Below are 13,995 nucleotides of genomic sequence, written 5' to 3'. Positions count from 1 at the left end.
ATCTTGTGCATAGGAAAACATGCTTACTACCTAGAGACTATAAGGTCTATGAGGGGGGAAATTGTTTTTTTCCCTTCCCAGCAAATCACCCTTTCTAGGAAATCAAGTTTCTCCCTATTAGTCTCTTGGATTAATGTTCTCACATTGTGTGTGTTTTTTTCATTCATCCTTTAAAACCAATCCCCAGAAGTTAAAGTGATTCCAGAAAATAAATCAACATGGCACCCAACAGAGAGGCAGTGGTGTTCCTCTTAAACCAACCCAGAGTGTGTGTGGGGATGGCATGGGGGAGGCTGAGGATCAAGGAGGAAGCTCGCTGATCTGCTAGCCTGGTGTCTCAGGTTCATTGTGGAGGAGCAACAGCTACTCTGCTTGAGAGAGAGAAACGGTCAGATATCAGATGGAGTACTTGGCAGCCCCCAGGGATTGGAACACAGCTCTGCATGGTCCCTGTCTGGCTGGTAACTTCCTGCCAGGGAAGACTTCCAAGTGGCTTGTGACAGCTGTGCAGTGAGCAAGTCTCTGGGGTTCTTTGGTGTGCTGCCATTTCTGACCTGCCTGTCTGCCACTCGTGGGAAGTAGCAGAAAGGTTCAGATGCCGAGGGACCACATTTTCCATCAGCTCTCATCTTTCAGAACTTTGCCTGCCTATCTTGTCCTTTAAGGTGGGAGTCATGGAAGATGGCCTTTGGCTTTTCTGATCAACAGGAACCTATCGATTCTGTGTATGAAGGAGCTCTGTACTTTACTCTGTGTCCAGCCACCGCTGGTTTTCAATGTGACCACAAGAACATATTTGTTTACTCTCCTCTTGTCATAGTAATTGATATCTGTCAAGTGTTACCACTAGGAAAAACCAACTGCCTAAATTAAAGGTAGCATTTTAACCATTTACTTCTTTAGAAAAAGGAATTTGAAAATCTCTCTCTCTCTCTCTCTCTCTCTCTCTCTCTCTCTCTGTGTGTGTGTGTGTGTGTGTGTGTGTGTGTGTGTGTGTGTGGTGCTGGGGACTGAACCCAGAGCCTTGTGCATGCCAGGCAAGCACTCTATCAACTGAGCTACATTCCCCAGCCTGGAATGTAAAAGTCTTAAGGCTTACTACTAGAAGGTTTATACTTTAAGGGATTTTAATAAGGGAATACTCTTTTGTATTCTTTCAAAGCAGTTTAACTTTTACTTAGTTGCTGATATGTGAATTCAATTTTCCATCAAGAGTTACCTAAAGGTTATCTTAGATTCTTCTCTGAAGGAAAGGTGCAAAGTTAAAAGTAAAATTTCAGACATTACCTTTCAGCATCATTCGTCCAGTGGCTCCTCCAAAAGTACTGAGAAGGCCACTTCTTGCTCCTAAAGATGTGGTTGCCTCCAGGAGAGAACCGGTGACGTACTGAGCTATGGAAGTCCTTTGGAGGGTGGCACGGTACTCACACACGGTGTCTTGGACACATTGCTTTAAGCACAGACCAACGCTAATCCCTCCATGGACTGTCTCGGAGGCTGGAAGCTTTGGTAAGAAATGGAGAAGAGATCCAACTGTATTTTCTGTTTCTTCTCCTCTTCTTACTGCATTGTAGATCTGGGAATAGCACAAAGCACAGGAAGTATTAATCTAGTTTCTTAGAAAAGCAAATTAACCTGTTGACAAAATGCCAGGATGACTTATTAAGAAAGAAGGCCCAGTCGCTGGAAGCGCAAACACTCTTGGGCACTGGACCCATGCATTAACCTGAACATTCTACAGACACCGTCTATTTGGAAAAGCTATGTGTAGTTATGAAATAGGCCATTCAAACAACCCTGTTATCAAACAGAGCACTTAAAGTTGTACCAACCAAAAATACATTCAGCTCAAATTTCTCCCCCTCCACAGGAGAGCAAAGCTCTTCTGCAAAGAGACAGGGCAAACCTTCTTGTCCTTGCCGACTATCCTGCATGACTGTCTCATGCCTATCTGCCTCCACAAAACATTCATGGGGAATCTTTGCTCCATGCTCAAATTGAAGTGAGGACAAGAGAGTCAGGGGGAAAAAGAACCTCTCTATTTCACTCTCAGGCATAATCATCCTTTATCAGCTGAAGACACTCTTTGAATCTTTTTTTTCCCTTCCTCCTCCCTTACCTCCCACATCCAAAGAGTTGACAGCTCCTGCCTACTCTTTCTGCCCTGTCTCTGTCACTATCATGATTTTATCTCTCTTGATCACTTGAACTCTCCAAGAATGATCTCAAGAGGACTATACTATTGGGACAGATTCCCCATCATGCCCTGGTCCATTCTAATGTAATAGCTCAACATGATGAACTACTCTCTACAAGGCACTGTGTTGAGAGACACAGGGCAGGCATTTCTGTTTCTGTCATCTTGGAGCCTGTGAAGGGCTGCTGGGAACGGGACTTCTAAAAGGCAAACATGTGGAAGACTGGTGCAAGGACACTTTTGCTGGCTATGATCAGTGTCTCTGGAACCAAAGGGAGTACAAAGCTCTTCTTAAAGTCGAAGGTGTTTATACTAGAGATGAAAGTGAATTCAACTCAGGCAAGAGTTATGCTACTGTGTAGAAGGCAAAAAAAAAATTACACAGTAACTCCTGGCAGTAAACCAAACAAAACTAGAAGAATCTGGTGAAAGGTAAACTTGTATCCATGGGAAAAGTGGCATGGTTTGGGCAAGTTCAAAAGCAACCTTCCTGCTAAGGCCACTGGATGCAGAATCCATGTATCCATGTGATGCTATACCCCTCAATGATTTAAACTAATGAAAAATAAATAAAAATAGATTTCAAGAGAGAGAGAGAGAGAGCAAGAAAGTGAGAGTGAGAGAGAAAGAGAATGAAAAGTGTCAAGTAGCACCAATTAGCACCTTCTTCCATTTTTTGGGATATGGGGTCTGGCTGTGTTACCTAGGCTGGAGTCAAACTCTTGGGCTCAAGTGATCCTCCCCTCTTAGCCTTCAGAGGAGCTGAAACTATAGGTACATAATCAGAAAAAAAGAAAAAAAAAAGACAGCGGGTAGGTGCAAAAAGTGGCACATGATTTGGTGCTGCGGGATTTCACAATCTAATTTAAAGGGTAAGGTCGAAATATTATGAGGTTTGATGTTGTTGCAAGAAAGTTTTGGGTTTTTTTCAAGTGTTCTGGAAAGCCAGAGTCTTCCAGACAGTGCATGGAACAGCAGGGAGAAATGTAGCATTGGGTGAGCAATCTACACTCCGACAGAAGGTTTACTACCCTGAGTTGTCTTCATCATGCTGCCTTGAGCACTTGCCTTGGTTGACTTGTCAATCATTCATCAAACCAACAGATAGTTATTTGCAGATAGTCACTGCCTCGAGACTGGGTAAATTAGACAGCTTCTCCACTCAAAGAGCTTTCAGTCTTATAAGGGAGACAAGAAAGCAAAGAGCTCATGATAGGGTGGCAATGCCACCCTCTTTGGTGGCATCAGTGTCCAGGAAAGGGAAGACCCTCACATATCCTCCAGGCCATTCATGTACGCCATGGTGCTGTACACTCCAAACTGCACCTTGACCAGGGCCCTCAAGAGGTCCCCTATTGAGCTGTGCTGGGTCTTTTTGAGATCCTCCATTGTACCCAGAACTTCCATAAAATTCAAACCACAGTGACTTTAACCAGATTTCTACTCTAATTTCCTCGGTCTGTGGATATACCCTGGCCACTTGGAGGCAGAGTGTGAATTCAGAGACTTAATTCTCTGTCATTAAATTTCTAGTGGTCAGTATGGCCATGAAGATGGTGTGCTGGGACACAGCCCAGTCTTTGGAGCCAGGTATGTGGGGTTGTGTACCTAGCTCTGCCTTGACCCACTAGAGAGCTAGTCATGAACATGAGCACATGGACTTGAATCTTTTGAGACAGTTTCTTCCTCTGTAAAATGGGGGTAATTATATGACTCCTTAGTGACACTGTGAGATTTACTTGACACACAACGTGCTTGACCTAGTATCTAGAAGTGGTGCCTGTTACTATTGGGTAAGTCAAAGGACAGAATATGCTCTCCCACCCTCAAGGAACTACAGAGCAGAGTCTATGCAATTCAGTGCGATGGGTTATTCCTGTGCTCTCATGGTGTTGCTGGACAGCATCATCCTAGCCTTATCTGGGTGTGTTGTGAAGGCCAATATGGGGAGACAGCTACACGGCTCAGGGTGTGATTTTTTTCACTCAGCTCCAAATCATAAAGGCAATCCCCAACACACTAAGGTCCATGCAAGTGCATCAGAAGTAAATTCTCTAGACATTAGGGAAAAGAACTCTCTAGACTAAGGGCTTTAGCAGGGAAATCAGAGTTTGACCTGAGCCTTGGAAAGCAGTGTGGCTCAAACTGGAGCAGGTGGGGGAAGTAACTCACAGCGGAAGCAACAGTGAAGAGGCGGGAAAATGCAGATTGTGTCCTAGAACAGCACATAGAGCAAGGTGTTTAGAGCAGCACGTGATTGGAGGTTATAAGGGCAATGAGAAAGCTCAGAGGAAGTGATAAGACAGAGCCTGGACTGTTAAAGCAAAGAGCTTAACCCATCAGAGGTGGGCGATCCCTGGTGCTTTTTGTTGTTATTTTCACCAGAGGAATGATGCTAGGAGGCTTTGTTCAAAAACCAACATGCGGGACAGTTCCTGGTTCTAATGGTTTGCCTGTATCCTTCACTGGCCAAGTTGCTCTGCTGGCCCACCGAGCCCTGCCTGCAATTGTCTGCATTCCACTCTCCACATCACCCTTCATAGATTCCCCATGTCTCATTCAGTCCTTAAATATAGTTTTTTTAAAGATGTTCTACTCAAAATATTAGATTTATAAAGGATTGCATAACCTAAGGACTCCTTGATCACAGAAGCTTGAAAATCAGTAAATATTCTCCCTTTTGTAGATTTATATTTCATAACAGAAGGTTAAAGATAATTGAAATGCTTTGAGTAAAAAAAATATTTTATTTTGTTTTACTGGGTGTTTGAATATTTCTCAAGTTGTTGAACCAAGGATTTAGAACACTTAGTCTATAAATGGTTATAGCAAATAATTTGTTCTAATCAAATTTTTTATTCCCATTTCCTTGACCTCTGTGGAATCCTAGAAATAGACAAGTCTCAACCCTTCTTGATGTCTTTCTTCTCATTTCACAGCTCCATTTTCACCTTACTTTGCGTCTCACCCTCTACCTCAAGGCTTCAGGACAGTAATAATGCAATGGAGAAGTACCAACAGGTGCTTCATGCAGGAGGTCACAAATAGATGGCCATGAGCCAGACTTAGCCAATGGACTGGTTTCAACAGACACACGGGGCTTTAAAATCAGGAAAGTTTACATACAGCATCCTGAAGCCTGGAACAGTCTGGTAGCAATGAGCATGCCTACACGGCCTCAAATAACTAGGCTTTCCACTGCAAGATGGAACATGAACTCACCAGTTGGTGCCAGTACCCATGGCTCTCGTGATCACACCTGGCCACTACCTGATTGCCATTGGTACATTTGTTTGGAACCTTTTGTCTTAATGAAATTTTGATATGAATGTAGATAAACACACACTAAGCTCCTCTGACGTATTCTCTGTGTATTCTTGCCTGTGATAATTACAGAGCATATAGCAAGAAAACCATAATCTCTGCTCTCAAAAAATGTTGCAACTTACCACCAAGAAATGACTAATAAATATATTAATGCTGTTTATATTAAGTTATCATTCCTCATTGCCACCAGCCACTTGTTTCTAGGCCCTCGGACTTGTCTGAAGAAATGGAAGATGAAGGGCTCTAAGAACAGTGGTCTGAGCTGCTACCACCTTGGCTAACACCCCACCTTAAGGAACCAGAAAGAGCTCACAGGTCTCTTCCAAGCTCTGTACAAATATGTGCTGGCCATCCAATTCTGGATGATCAGAATTCAAGGTGCTAGTTGGGAAAATGCTGAGTTGTACTAGATGCAGTAATGCTCAGAGACCATGTCAAAATCTGGTTAGTCTCTCTTACCTGATCACTCGCTTTTATAAAAGAAGAAATCATGGAAACCCCTCACCCCCACATGGAGTGGGAAGAGAAGGCAGTATAGAACCGTCATCACTACGGTGGCTCTGGAGCACTGCTCTGAGTCCTGGCTCCCTACCTTCTGGCTGTGTGACCTTACTTAGAGAGGTTGCTTTGTCATTCTGTGCCTCAATTTCCTTTCCTCTAATATGGGGGACATAAATGTATCTGCCTCATAAAGTTGTGACTAGAGTTATAAGCTTTGATAAAGATAATGGGATTAGAACAATATTTGGCACTTAGTGAATGCTCAACAAATATTAGTTCTTACAATGATGGAGACAGTGATGATTGTGGTAGGCTCGAAAAACTGTCATTCATTATTTCCCATACTGACTCTGGCTGCCCTTGTGATTTGCTTAAACAAGGGGAATATAGAAAAGGCCACAAACAGAGCCTCAAAAAATACCTGTTCACTGGAGTTCATTCTCTTTTGTTGTTTTGGGGACGATATAACAACTTGCATGTTCAGAAGCCTGAGCTAGTTTGCTGGAAGATGAGAGATCATGGCCCAGTCACTCCTGTCACCTTGGCTAGTAGCCTGCCAACAGCCACCCACACAGTGATGCCACCCTAGCTTTGAGATCCTCCAATTGCCAGTCCAACCACCACCGCAGATGTGTAAGAAAGCCTAGCAGAGATCAGCTGATTCAGACAAGGAGAACCACCCAGTCAACTCAAAAAACCATCGCTAAATAAACGATTGTGGTGAAAATTCACTACAATGATTGATGAAATGAGGATGTGTTGAGCACAACAAGGAGTATTTTAATTACATAACAACCAACTCCACACACTAACCCAATGAGGTTAATTTCATTTTGTAGTTGGGGAAAATTATCTTAGAGAAGTAGAGAAATATAGTCAACCTTACACAGCTAGTAAGAGGCCAAGACAAGAGCTAGGGATGTAGGTCAGTTGTAGAACACTTGCCTACCTGTGCAACTGAGTTCAATGTCAAAAACATGATAGTAACCCAATTCCCTCTCTATATATCACACAAACACACACATGCAAAGGATAAGCCAAGATTAAAATCCATGTTTCTCCAGCTGTGTAGTCCAGCTTCACCCACTGCACTACACATGGCCACATTCACGGCTTACCAGTGGGATTCAAGATCACATTGTTATTTGGCAAGGAGTTTACACTGATCTTGTTATTGTTTTGATTCATGATCATTCCTTTCATGGTCTCCCTAAATTACTTTTGGAAATAGTCAAGTTATGACTAATGAATGGCCAAATATATTTCCTTTGTATGGAGATTTATAGTTTTAAATTACAAAGTGAAAAAATATATAAACTTTATCTCACTTGATTAATGTGGTAATAGAAGGTGCTGAAAAGAAGACAAACTACTGCCCTATATGGGCCAATATAATTTTTGAGCTAAAATAAACATTTCACAACATGGCAACCAAGCTTGTTAAACAGCTACGTGCCCATTCATTTACTCAAAAATTCAATTATATTTACTAAGCACAAACATTGTGCCAAGCCCAATTGCTGGAGATCTGACAGTAAGAAAAGCTTCATTTTAGTGGGGAAGACAGGCAGTAAACAGGTAGACCAAATAAGATAATTAAAAACTGCACATTAGGGCTGGGGTTGTGTCTCAGTGGTAGAGTGCTCACCTAGCGTGGGTGAGGCACTGAGTTCTATCCTCAGCACCACATAAAAAGAAATAAATAAATAAAAATAAAGGCATTGTGTCTATCTAGAACTAAAAAAATATTTAAAAAGAAAAAAATGCACACTAGGGGCTGAGGGTGTAGAACACTTGCTTAGTAGGCATGTGTGAGGTCCTGGGTTCTGTCCCCAGCACTGAAAAAAACCAGACTATTAAATATAATCAAAAGATATTTTGGACGTAGACTATAAAGACCTGCTAAAGTTGTTGGAACTGAAGAAAGAAAAGGAATCAAGGAAGCTAGACTTGCTCACTGTTAAGTTCTAAGAGACTTAAAATGTGTGTAGCAAGATCAATGTTGTACCAATGACACTGGCCTCACAGGGCTCCTAGGCTTAACAAGCACTGGGAGCTGTGGATGGATCCTCTTCATGGACTCACATGTCTCACATCATGGCAGGTGCTGTGGGATGACACGTGGAGCGGTTTGAGCAAAATGACCTCAATATGATGGAGTTACTTACTGAAATGCAAACAATGCAGAGACAACGCTAGCAGAGACACTTGAGCAACATGTGAAGTTCCTTGTGACTCAAGAAAGAGGGCTGCCTGGCAGAAACCAGGGCTGGGACATGGAATTCAGACCCCTTGGCTGAGGGGAGCTGGGGGAGTTGAGATAGAGACAAAGCAAAACCTTGAACGCCCTGAAAGGCATGAAGCAGGCAGACCCTGCAGCCCTTACCCAGAAGGAACCTCCCTTCTCTATGCAGCCAGAAAGGGTTCTGCCTTCACTTGCTAACTGAGGGTACAGGCGAGGGGAATTCATTTATTACTTGCTCTATTTCAAAATCTGACTTTCTGAGATCAGAGTTGGGGAAGATTATGATATTTCAAGATCTGGTGGCATCTTCTGAAATCTTTTGACAGAAAAAAAAGGCTTGTTATTAGGGGTAAATTGACTCCATAATTGCAATAATTGCAACATTCATGGAGTGTTTAAAGTGGAGTAGGCACTGAGTGTTGAGGCATGATTCGTCACCTTGGAGCAGTGCTGTGAAGAGGTCTTACTATATTACCAGCATCTAAAAATAAGGAACTAGGACTTAGTATCAAGACTCTGCAATTCTAAGCCAGTGCTGGTAACTACCAAGTGGAACAACCAGGGAATCTACTATAGATGTAAAAGAAGCACTTTCAAGAGAGGACTAATTGTACTAAGAATCCCTCCATCTCTCTGTGTCTATCTGCTTATTGTCTATCTCCTCCCAGTAGAAAATCAGTTTCATGAGGACTTTTCCGTTTTTCATTGATGTATCTCCAATGTCTAGAAGAGTTGCGGGCATTATAACTTCTCAAGAACTATTTCTTAATTGAATGAGTCTCTCTAGGTCTTGAGCAAAAACTTGGCTAGAATCTTCCAGTATTTTGGCAATGAATCCATTTAGGTTAATCTACACCAGAATACAATGTTACCTACACTTGTTGAACATCAGATGTAGAAATCACAGGAAATGCATCAAATCTTTGCTAAGTATCCAGAACATCTATAGCCAAAGCAGGCTCTAATTGTTACTAATCACATGGGCCGGTTCTGAGAAATTCACTGGTGGTTTAACACGCTTCTATTATTATTTGTTGATTGGCTTAGAATCAAGAGTACTTAATCTGATGTATTATTCACCCTAATTTTTTATGGAAGTGGTAACTTGGAAGGATCATGGGCTTAAAAACAACAACAACAAAAAGGAATCCAGGATACAGATTCATGGATAGACTCTCCTATACCAGTTTAATTCAACAAATACTAAGTTACAGTTACAGAGACTGTGATTGATGCATGAAAAAAAAAATGATTTAAAAAAAGAAGAAGAAGCAGACTCTGCCCTGGCAAGAACCACAGTTCTTGATAACTATGTGATGTTGGGCTAAGGGTAGAAACCCTTCCTCTTCCTCACACCCCCATGCCTGTCCCAGTGTTCTTACCTCTGACATGAAGGGGCCGGCCAACATTCTCTCTAAGATTCTTAGAGTGATGGCTCTATGCTCTACACTTCCTCGCCTTCTTAAGTATTAATTAACCCTGATATTGATGAACATTTGATCACCATTATTCTCTAATACAGTTAGGTTCTCCTGTTTCCCTCCCTCTTACCAGTGTTCTTCAATATCAGCTGTCACTTCTCACAAATCTACTTCTAATGGCACCCTTACCTTCTCCATAACGTGTTTTTAAAGGGCCTCATGCTAGGGAAAACAAACAGACAAACTAATAATCATGATTACTTAAGTCTGTGTTAACTGTGAGTGGACAGGTAGGGGCCCCCCTCCTGGCATGAAGTGTGAGATCTGTGTATCATGATTTGGAACCCCCTTTACTGGTCTCATGTACCCCTCCCCTAACTTCTAGAATCTGGAAGTAGTGTTCTAGAAGGTTGGAGATGCTGGAAGCTTGGTGTCTGATGTATCTGTGTGTAAACAAAGGCAACGATATAAGAATCATCAACTTTCCTAAGAGTCAAGAAAAACAGTGGGGCTGTTGGAGCGGTGGCAGCTGTGGCAGCCTAGAGACCCAGTGGCAGGGATGAGGAGCAGGGTTTTGGCTGAGGCTGTACTTCCTCTGCTCTTGATTCCACATTCCATTCCAGTGCCTGTGCAGAGGATTCCATTCTACTGAGTATTCAGACGAGGCAGGAGACACTGACCAAACAGAACTCCAAAGAGCCAAAAATAAAGGCTTTGCTAGGACCAGGCCAATTAACCAGAGCTAGACCACTGGCTTCTACAGGAAGTAAGCTGAGTCTGTTTTCTCTCTCTCTTTCCCTTTTTTTTTGGGGGGGAGGGGCGGGTGCTGAGGGTTTAACCCAGGGGCTACTGAGCTACATCCCCTTTTTATTTTTATTTTGAGACAGGGTCTTGATAAATTGCTGAGGCTGGCCTTGAACCTGTGATCCTCTTGCCTCAGCCTCTAAAGTAGCTAGGATTACATACAGGTGGGTGCCACTTTGTAAAGATTTGGCTGGCACTGAATCTTTGATACTGAAAAAAACATCTAAGAAGAAGTGTGAGAGGGTGTCCCGGGACAGCTGATGGATCATCTGGGAATCTCACAGTTACAAATGCCTTTCCACATGACTTTTTCCAGTCCACATTTTACATTTTCATTAAAATTTTGCTTCCTCCATGTAGGTTTCCCTGGGCTCCAACAAGAAATAATCATGATCTTTTCTGTGTACCCTCTGCAAAACTCCACAGTGGTATTTCCTGTGAAATATGGCCATCACTGACTACTCCTCTTCTGGGCTATGAGGGCCCACAAGGGTGGGGGCCATGTTTTCATTCAGCACTTGTCCCCAGCACAGAGCACACTGATTAGCACACTGCAGTCAGTGAAGGATGGATGCCCAGGAGAAATTACTGGAGGCTTAGAGCTGTGCTTCTCAAAGGGAGGGGCATCACCAGAGTAGCAGCATCACCCAGGAACTTTAAAGAAATGCAAGTTTGGGGGGCCCCATCCCAGATCTCCTGAATCAAAAATTCTGGAACCCTACCCCAGCAATTTGTGTTTCACCAGCCCTCCAGCTGATACGAACTCCTGCTGACATCTGAGAACCACAACCTTGGGCTTTAAGGAGAAAAATGCTACCTTTTTATTTCTGTACTTCTCAGATGATACATAGGCACTTGTGCCCGTGTCATCTCTCTTCTAGAAAGGGAGCTACCAAGGGAAAGGGCATGTTCATGTCCAAACTCCTAGCTCAGAATCTAGCACAGGGCAGAACTAACAAATGCTACTTGAAGGAAGGGGCACCTCACAGACGTTTCCCTGGTTGTGAATGTAACAGGTCTTTCTGTAAGAGATGCTTCCAGCTTCATATCTGCCGAGATGAATCACGTCTGAGATACTAATTCTAATGGGAATTACCATACAGATGAATCATGTTGTAATGAGAAAACCTGACTGCCAAGGAAGCCTCTTGGAAAGGAAAAAATCAAATCAGGACAAATGGATTATGCTGTTAGGCTTGTGATGTCAGGCCGTGAATTAGGTCCACAGAAGGGACTTAATGGCCTGAACTACCAGGCTCCTTGCAGCTCTAAGGAGCAATGGGTCAACTAATGAATCACATGGGGACAAAGCCCCTGAAAGACAAAAACAAACTTTCACAAATCCTGTAGCCTACAATCCCTGGCTCAGAGGCTGCATGGCAGTGTTCTTGCTAAGCTGTGCACATGGGGAGTTGTGAGGGCAGAAAATTCCTGACATCCTGCCTCTCTGGACCGCTTTGTGTGCACAAAGTGGAGGGGACCAGGACAATCCACCAGGCTGTTTGCTTCCTGTGCCCCTCTCCTTGGTAACCTGAATCTCTGCTCACTTCATCCCAATTTCTAAGCTCCCTCCCTCTACCTGATGGAAAGGACTAGTGTTGTCTTTCTTCAGAGCTCTGAGGGTCTCCTGCCTGGGTCACTGCTTCTGAATCAACACTACATTTCATTCCTGGGCTGCTGCTTCTTTTTTTTTTAACTGTGATATTTGTTTTACAATTCTTTGTTCTTTTTAAACGTATAATTATACACATTTGTGGGATACAATGTGGAATTTCAACACTTGTATATAATGAGTAATGAACAAATAAAAAGTCATGAGCATTTCTGTCTCCTAACCATTTCTTTGTTTGGAGACCTTGAGCCCCTCCCTTCGAGCTCATCATGAAATATACAACAAGTTATTGTGACTTCACCCTCCTGTGCTATAGCACACTAGAACCTTTGCCTCCTATCTAACGCATTGTGGTACTTGCTCTCCAACCTCCCTTTATTACTCCTCCCTCTACCATTCCTGGCCTCTAGTAATCACAGTCCATTCTCGTATACTTTCAGATCAACTTTTTTAGCTTCCACATATTGAGAAAGAACAGGTGAGATTGTATTTTTGCACCTGGCTTATTTCATTTAACATGATATCCTCCAGTTCTATTCATGTTGCTACAAATGAAAGGATTTTATTCTTCTTTATGCCTGAGCAACATTTTATTGTGTATCTAAACCACATTTCCTCATTCAATGGACATTTTTGTCAGTTCCATTTTTTTGGTCTGTTCTGAATAATGTTGCCATTAACATGAAAGTGCAGTCATCTCCGTAATGTGCTGGATCATAACAAAGATCTATTTTTAATCTTTTGAAGAACCTCCAAACTGTTTCACACAATGACTACTAATTTACAATAGTGTTTAAGGGTTGCTTTTTTTCCATATCCTCAACAGTGTTTGTTATTTTTTGCTTTTTTGATAATAGTTATTCTGACTAGAGTTAAGTGATATCCCACTGTGGTTTTGATTTGCATTTCCCTGATGGCTAGTGATGTTGAATATTTTTCACAAACTTATGGGCCATTGTATGTGTTCTTCTGAGAAATGTCTATTCAGATCATTTTCAAATTTTAAAATTAGATGATGATTTTATTTATTTATTTATTTATTTTGCTATTGAGTTTCTCAAGTTCATTTTATTCTGGTCAGAAATCCTTTGTCAGTTTTTTCTCCAGCCTGCAGGTTGTCTCATCCCTCTGTTAATTGTTTCATTTGCTGTACAGATGCTTCTGTAATCCCATTTGTCTACTTTTGCTTTTGTTACTTGTGCTTTCTTATCCAAAAGATCACTGCCTATACCTGATGTTTCAAAGTGTTTCTCCTACTTTTTGTAGTATAGTTTCATAGTTTCAGGCCTCACATTTACGTCAGGATGGTCTTCGATCCATGTCGAGTTGGTTTCTGTACATGGTAGGGTGAGGAATGCAATTCCGTTCTTCTGCATCCTGTCTAATTAGCATCATTTATTGAAGAGACTGCGCTTCTTCAATGTATGTCTTTGGCAGTTTTGTAGAGTATCAGTTGGCTGTAGATGAATGGATTGGTTTCTAGGGTTTTTATCCTGTTCCATTGTATGTGTTGGCTTTATGCCACTATCATGCTATGTTGGTCCTTCATGGACTTTTAACCTCTTGTCTGCTTGAAGATAGCCCGAGGCTGAAGCTGATCTCCTACTGCTCTGACAACCAGAGATGGACAGCAGAGATATTATCACTGGATTAGGACGCAAAGAGAGAAGATAGCCGCAAGTCTTTTGTCTTCAGTTTCACCAACCCTTTGAATGGTGATAACAGCATTGATGCCTGGAATCTTTAGAGATCCAAGGTCCTGCAGGCTCGCTTTCAGGACCTGAGATGACCTACCAACCCTAAAAGCCACCCTCTGCCCCCTCCTGGTTATTCACTAACATTCCAGAGGTGGTGAAAACTCCTGTACTCAGAGATAAGTGTGCTTCTG

The 13,995-nt window shown here is 42.3% G+C and overlaps 1 protein-coding gene across 6 annotated transcripts in view; it reads right to left on the bottom strand.

Moving 5' to 3' along the window:
* PLCE1 (phospholipase C epsilon 1) overlaps nt 1-13,995 on the bottom strand; it is a 289,115-nt gene that overhangs the window by 162,583 nt on the left and 112,537 nt on the right. For all 6 annotated transcript variants that reach the window (XM_081267709.1, XM_081267706.1, XM_081267708.1 and 3 more), the window contains one exon: nt 1,288-1,576. In XM_081267709.1, the coding sequence (XP_081123835.1) occupies nt 1,288-1,576 (289 nt within the window). The remainder of the gene's footprint in view (nt 1-1,287; nt 1,577-13,995) is intronic.

This window comes from Spermophilus citellus, assembly GCF_964194105.1.
Source record: "Spermophilus citellus genome assembly, chromosome: 15".
Taxonomy (NCBI): Eukaryota; Metazoa; Chordata; class Mammalia; order Rodentia; family Sciuridae; genus Spermophilus; species Spermophilus citellus.
Note: the sequence above shows the minus strand (reverse complement) of the source record. Positions and strands in the feature narration are given on the sequence as shown.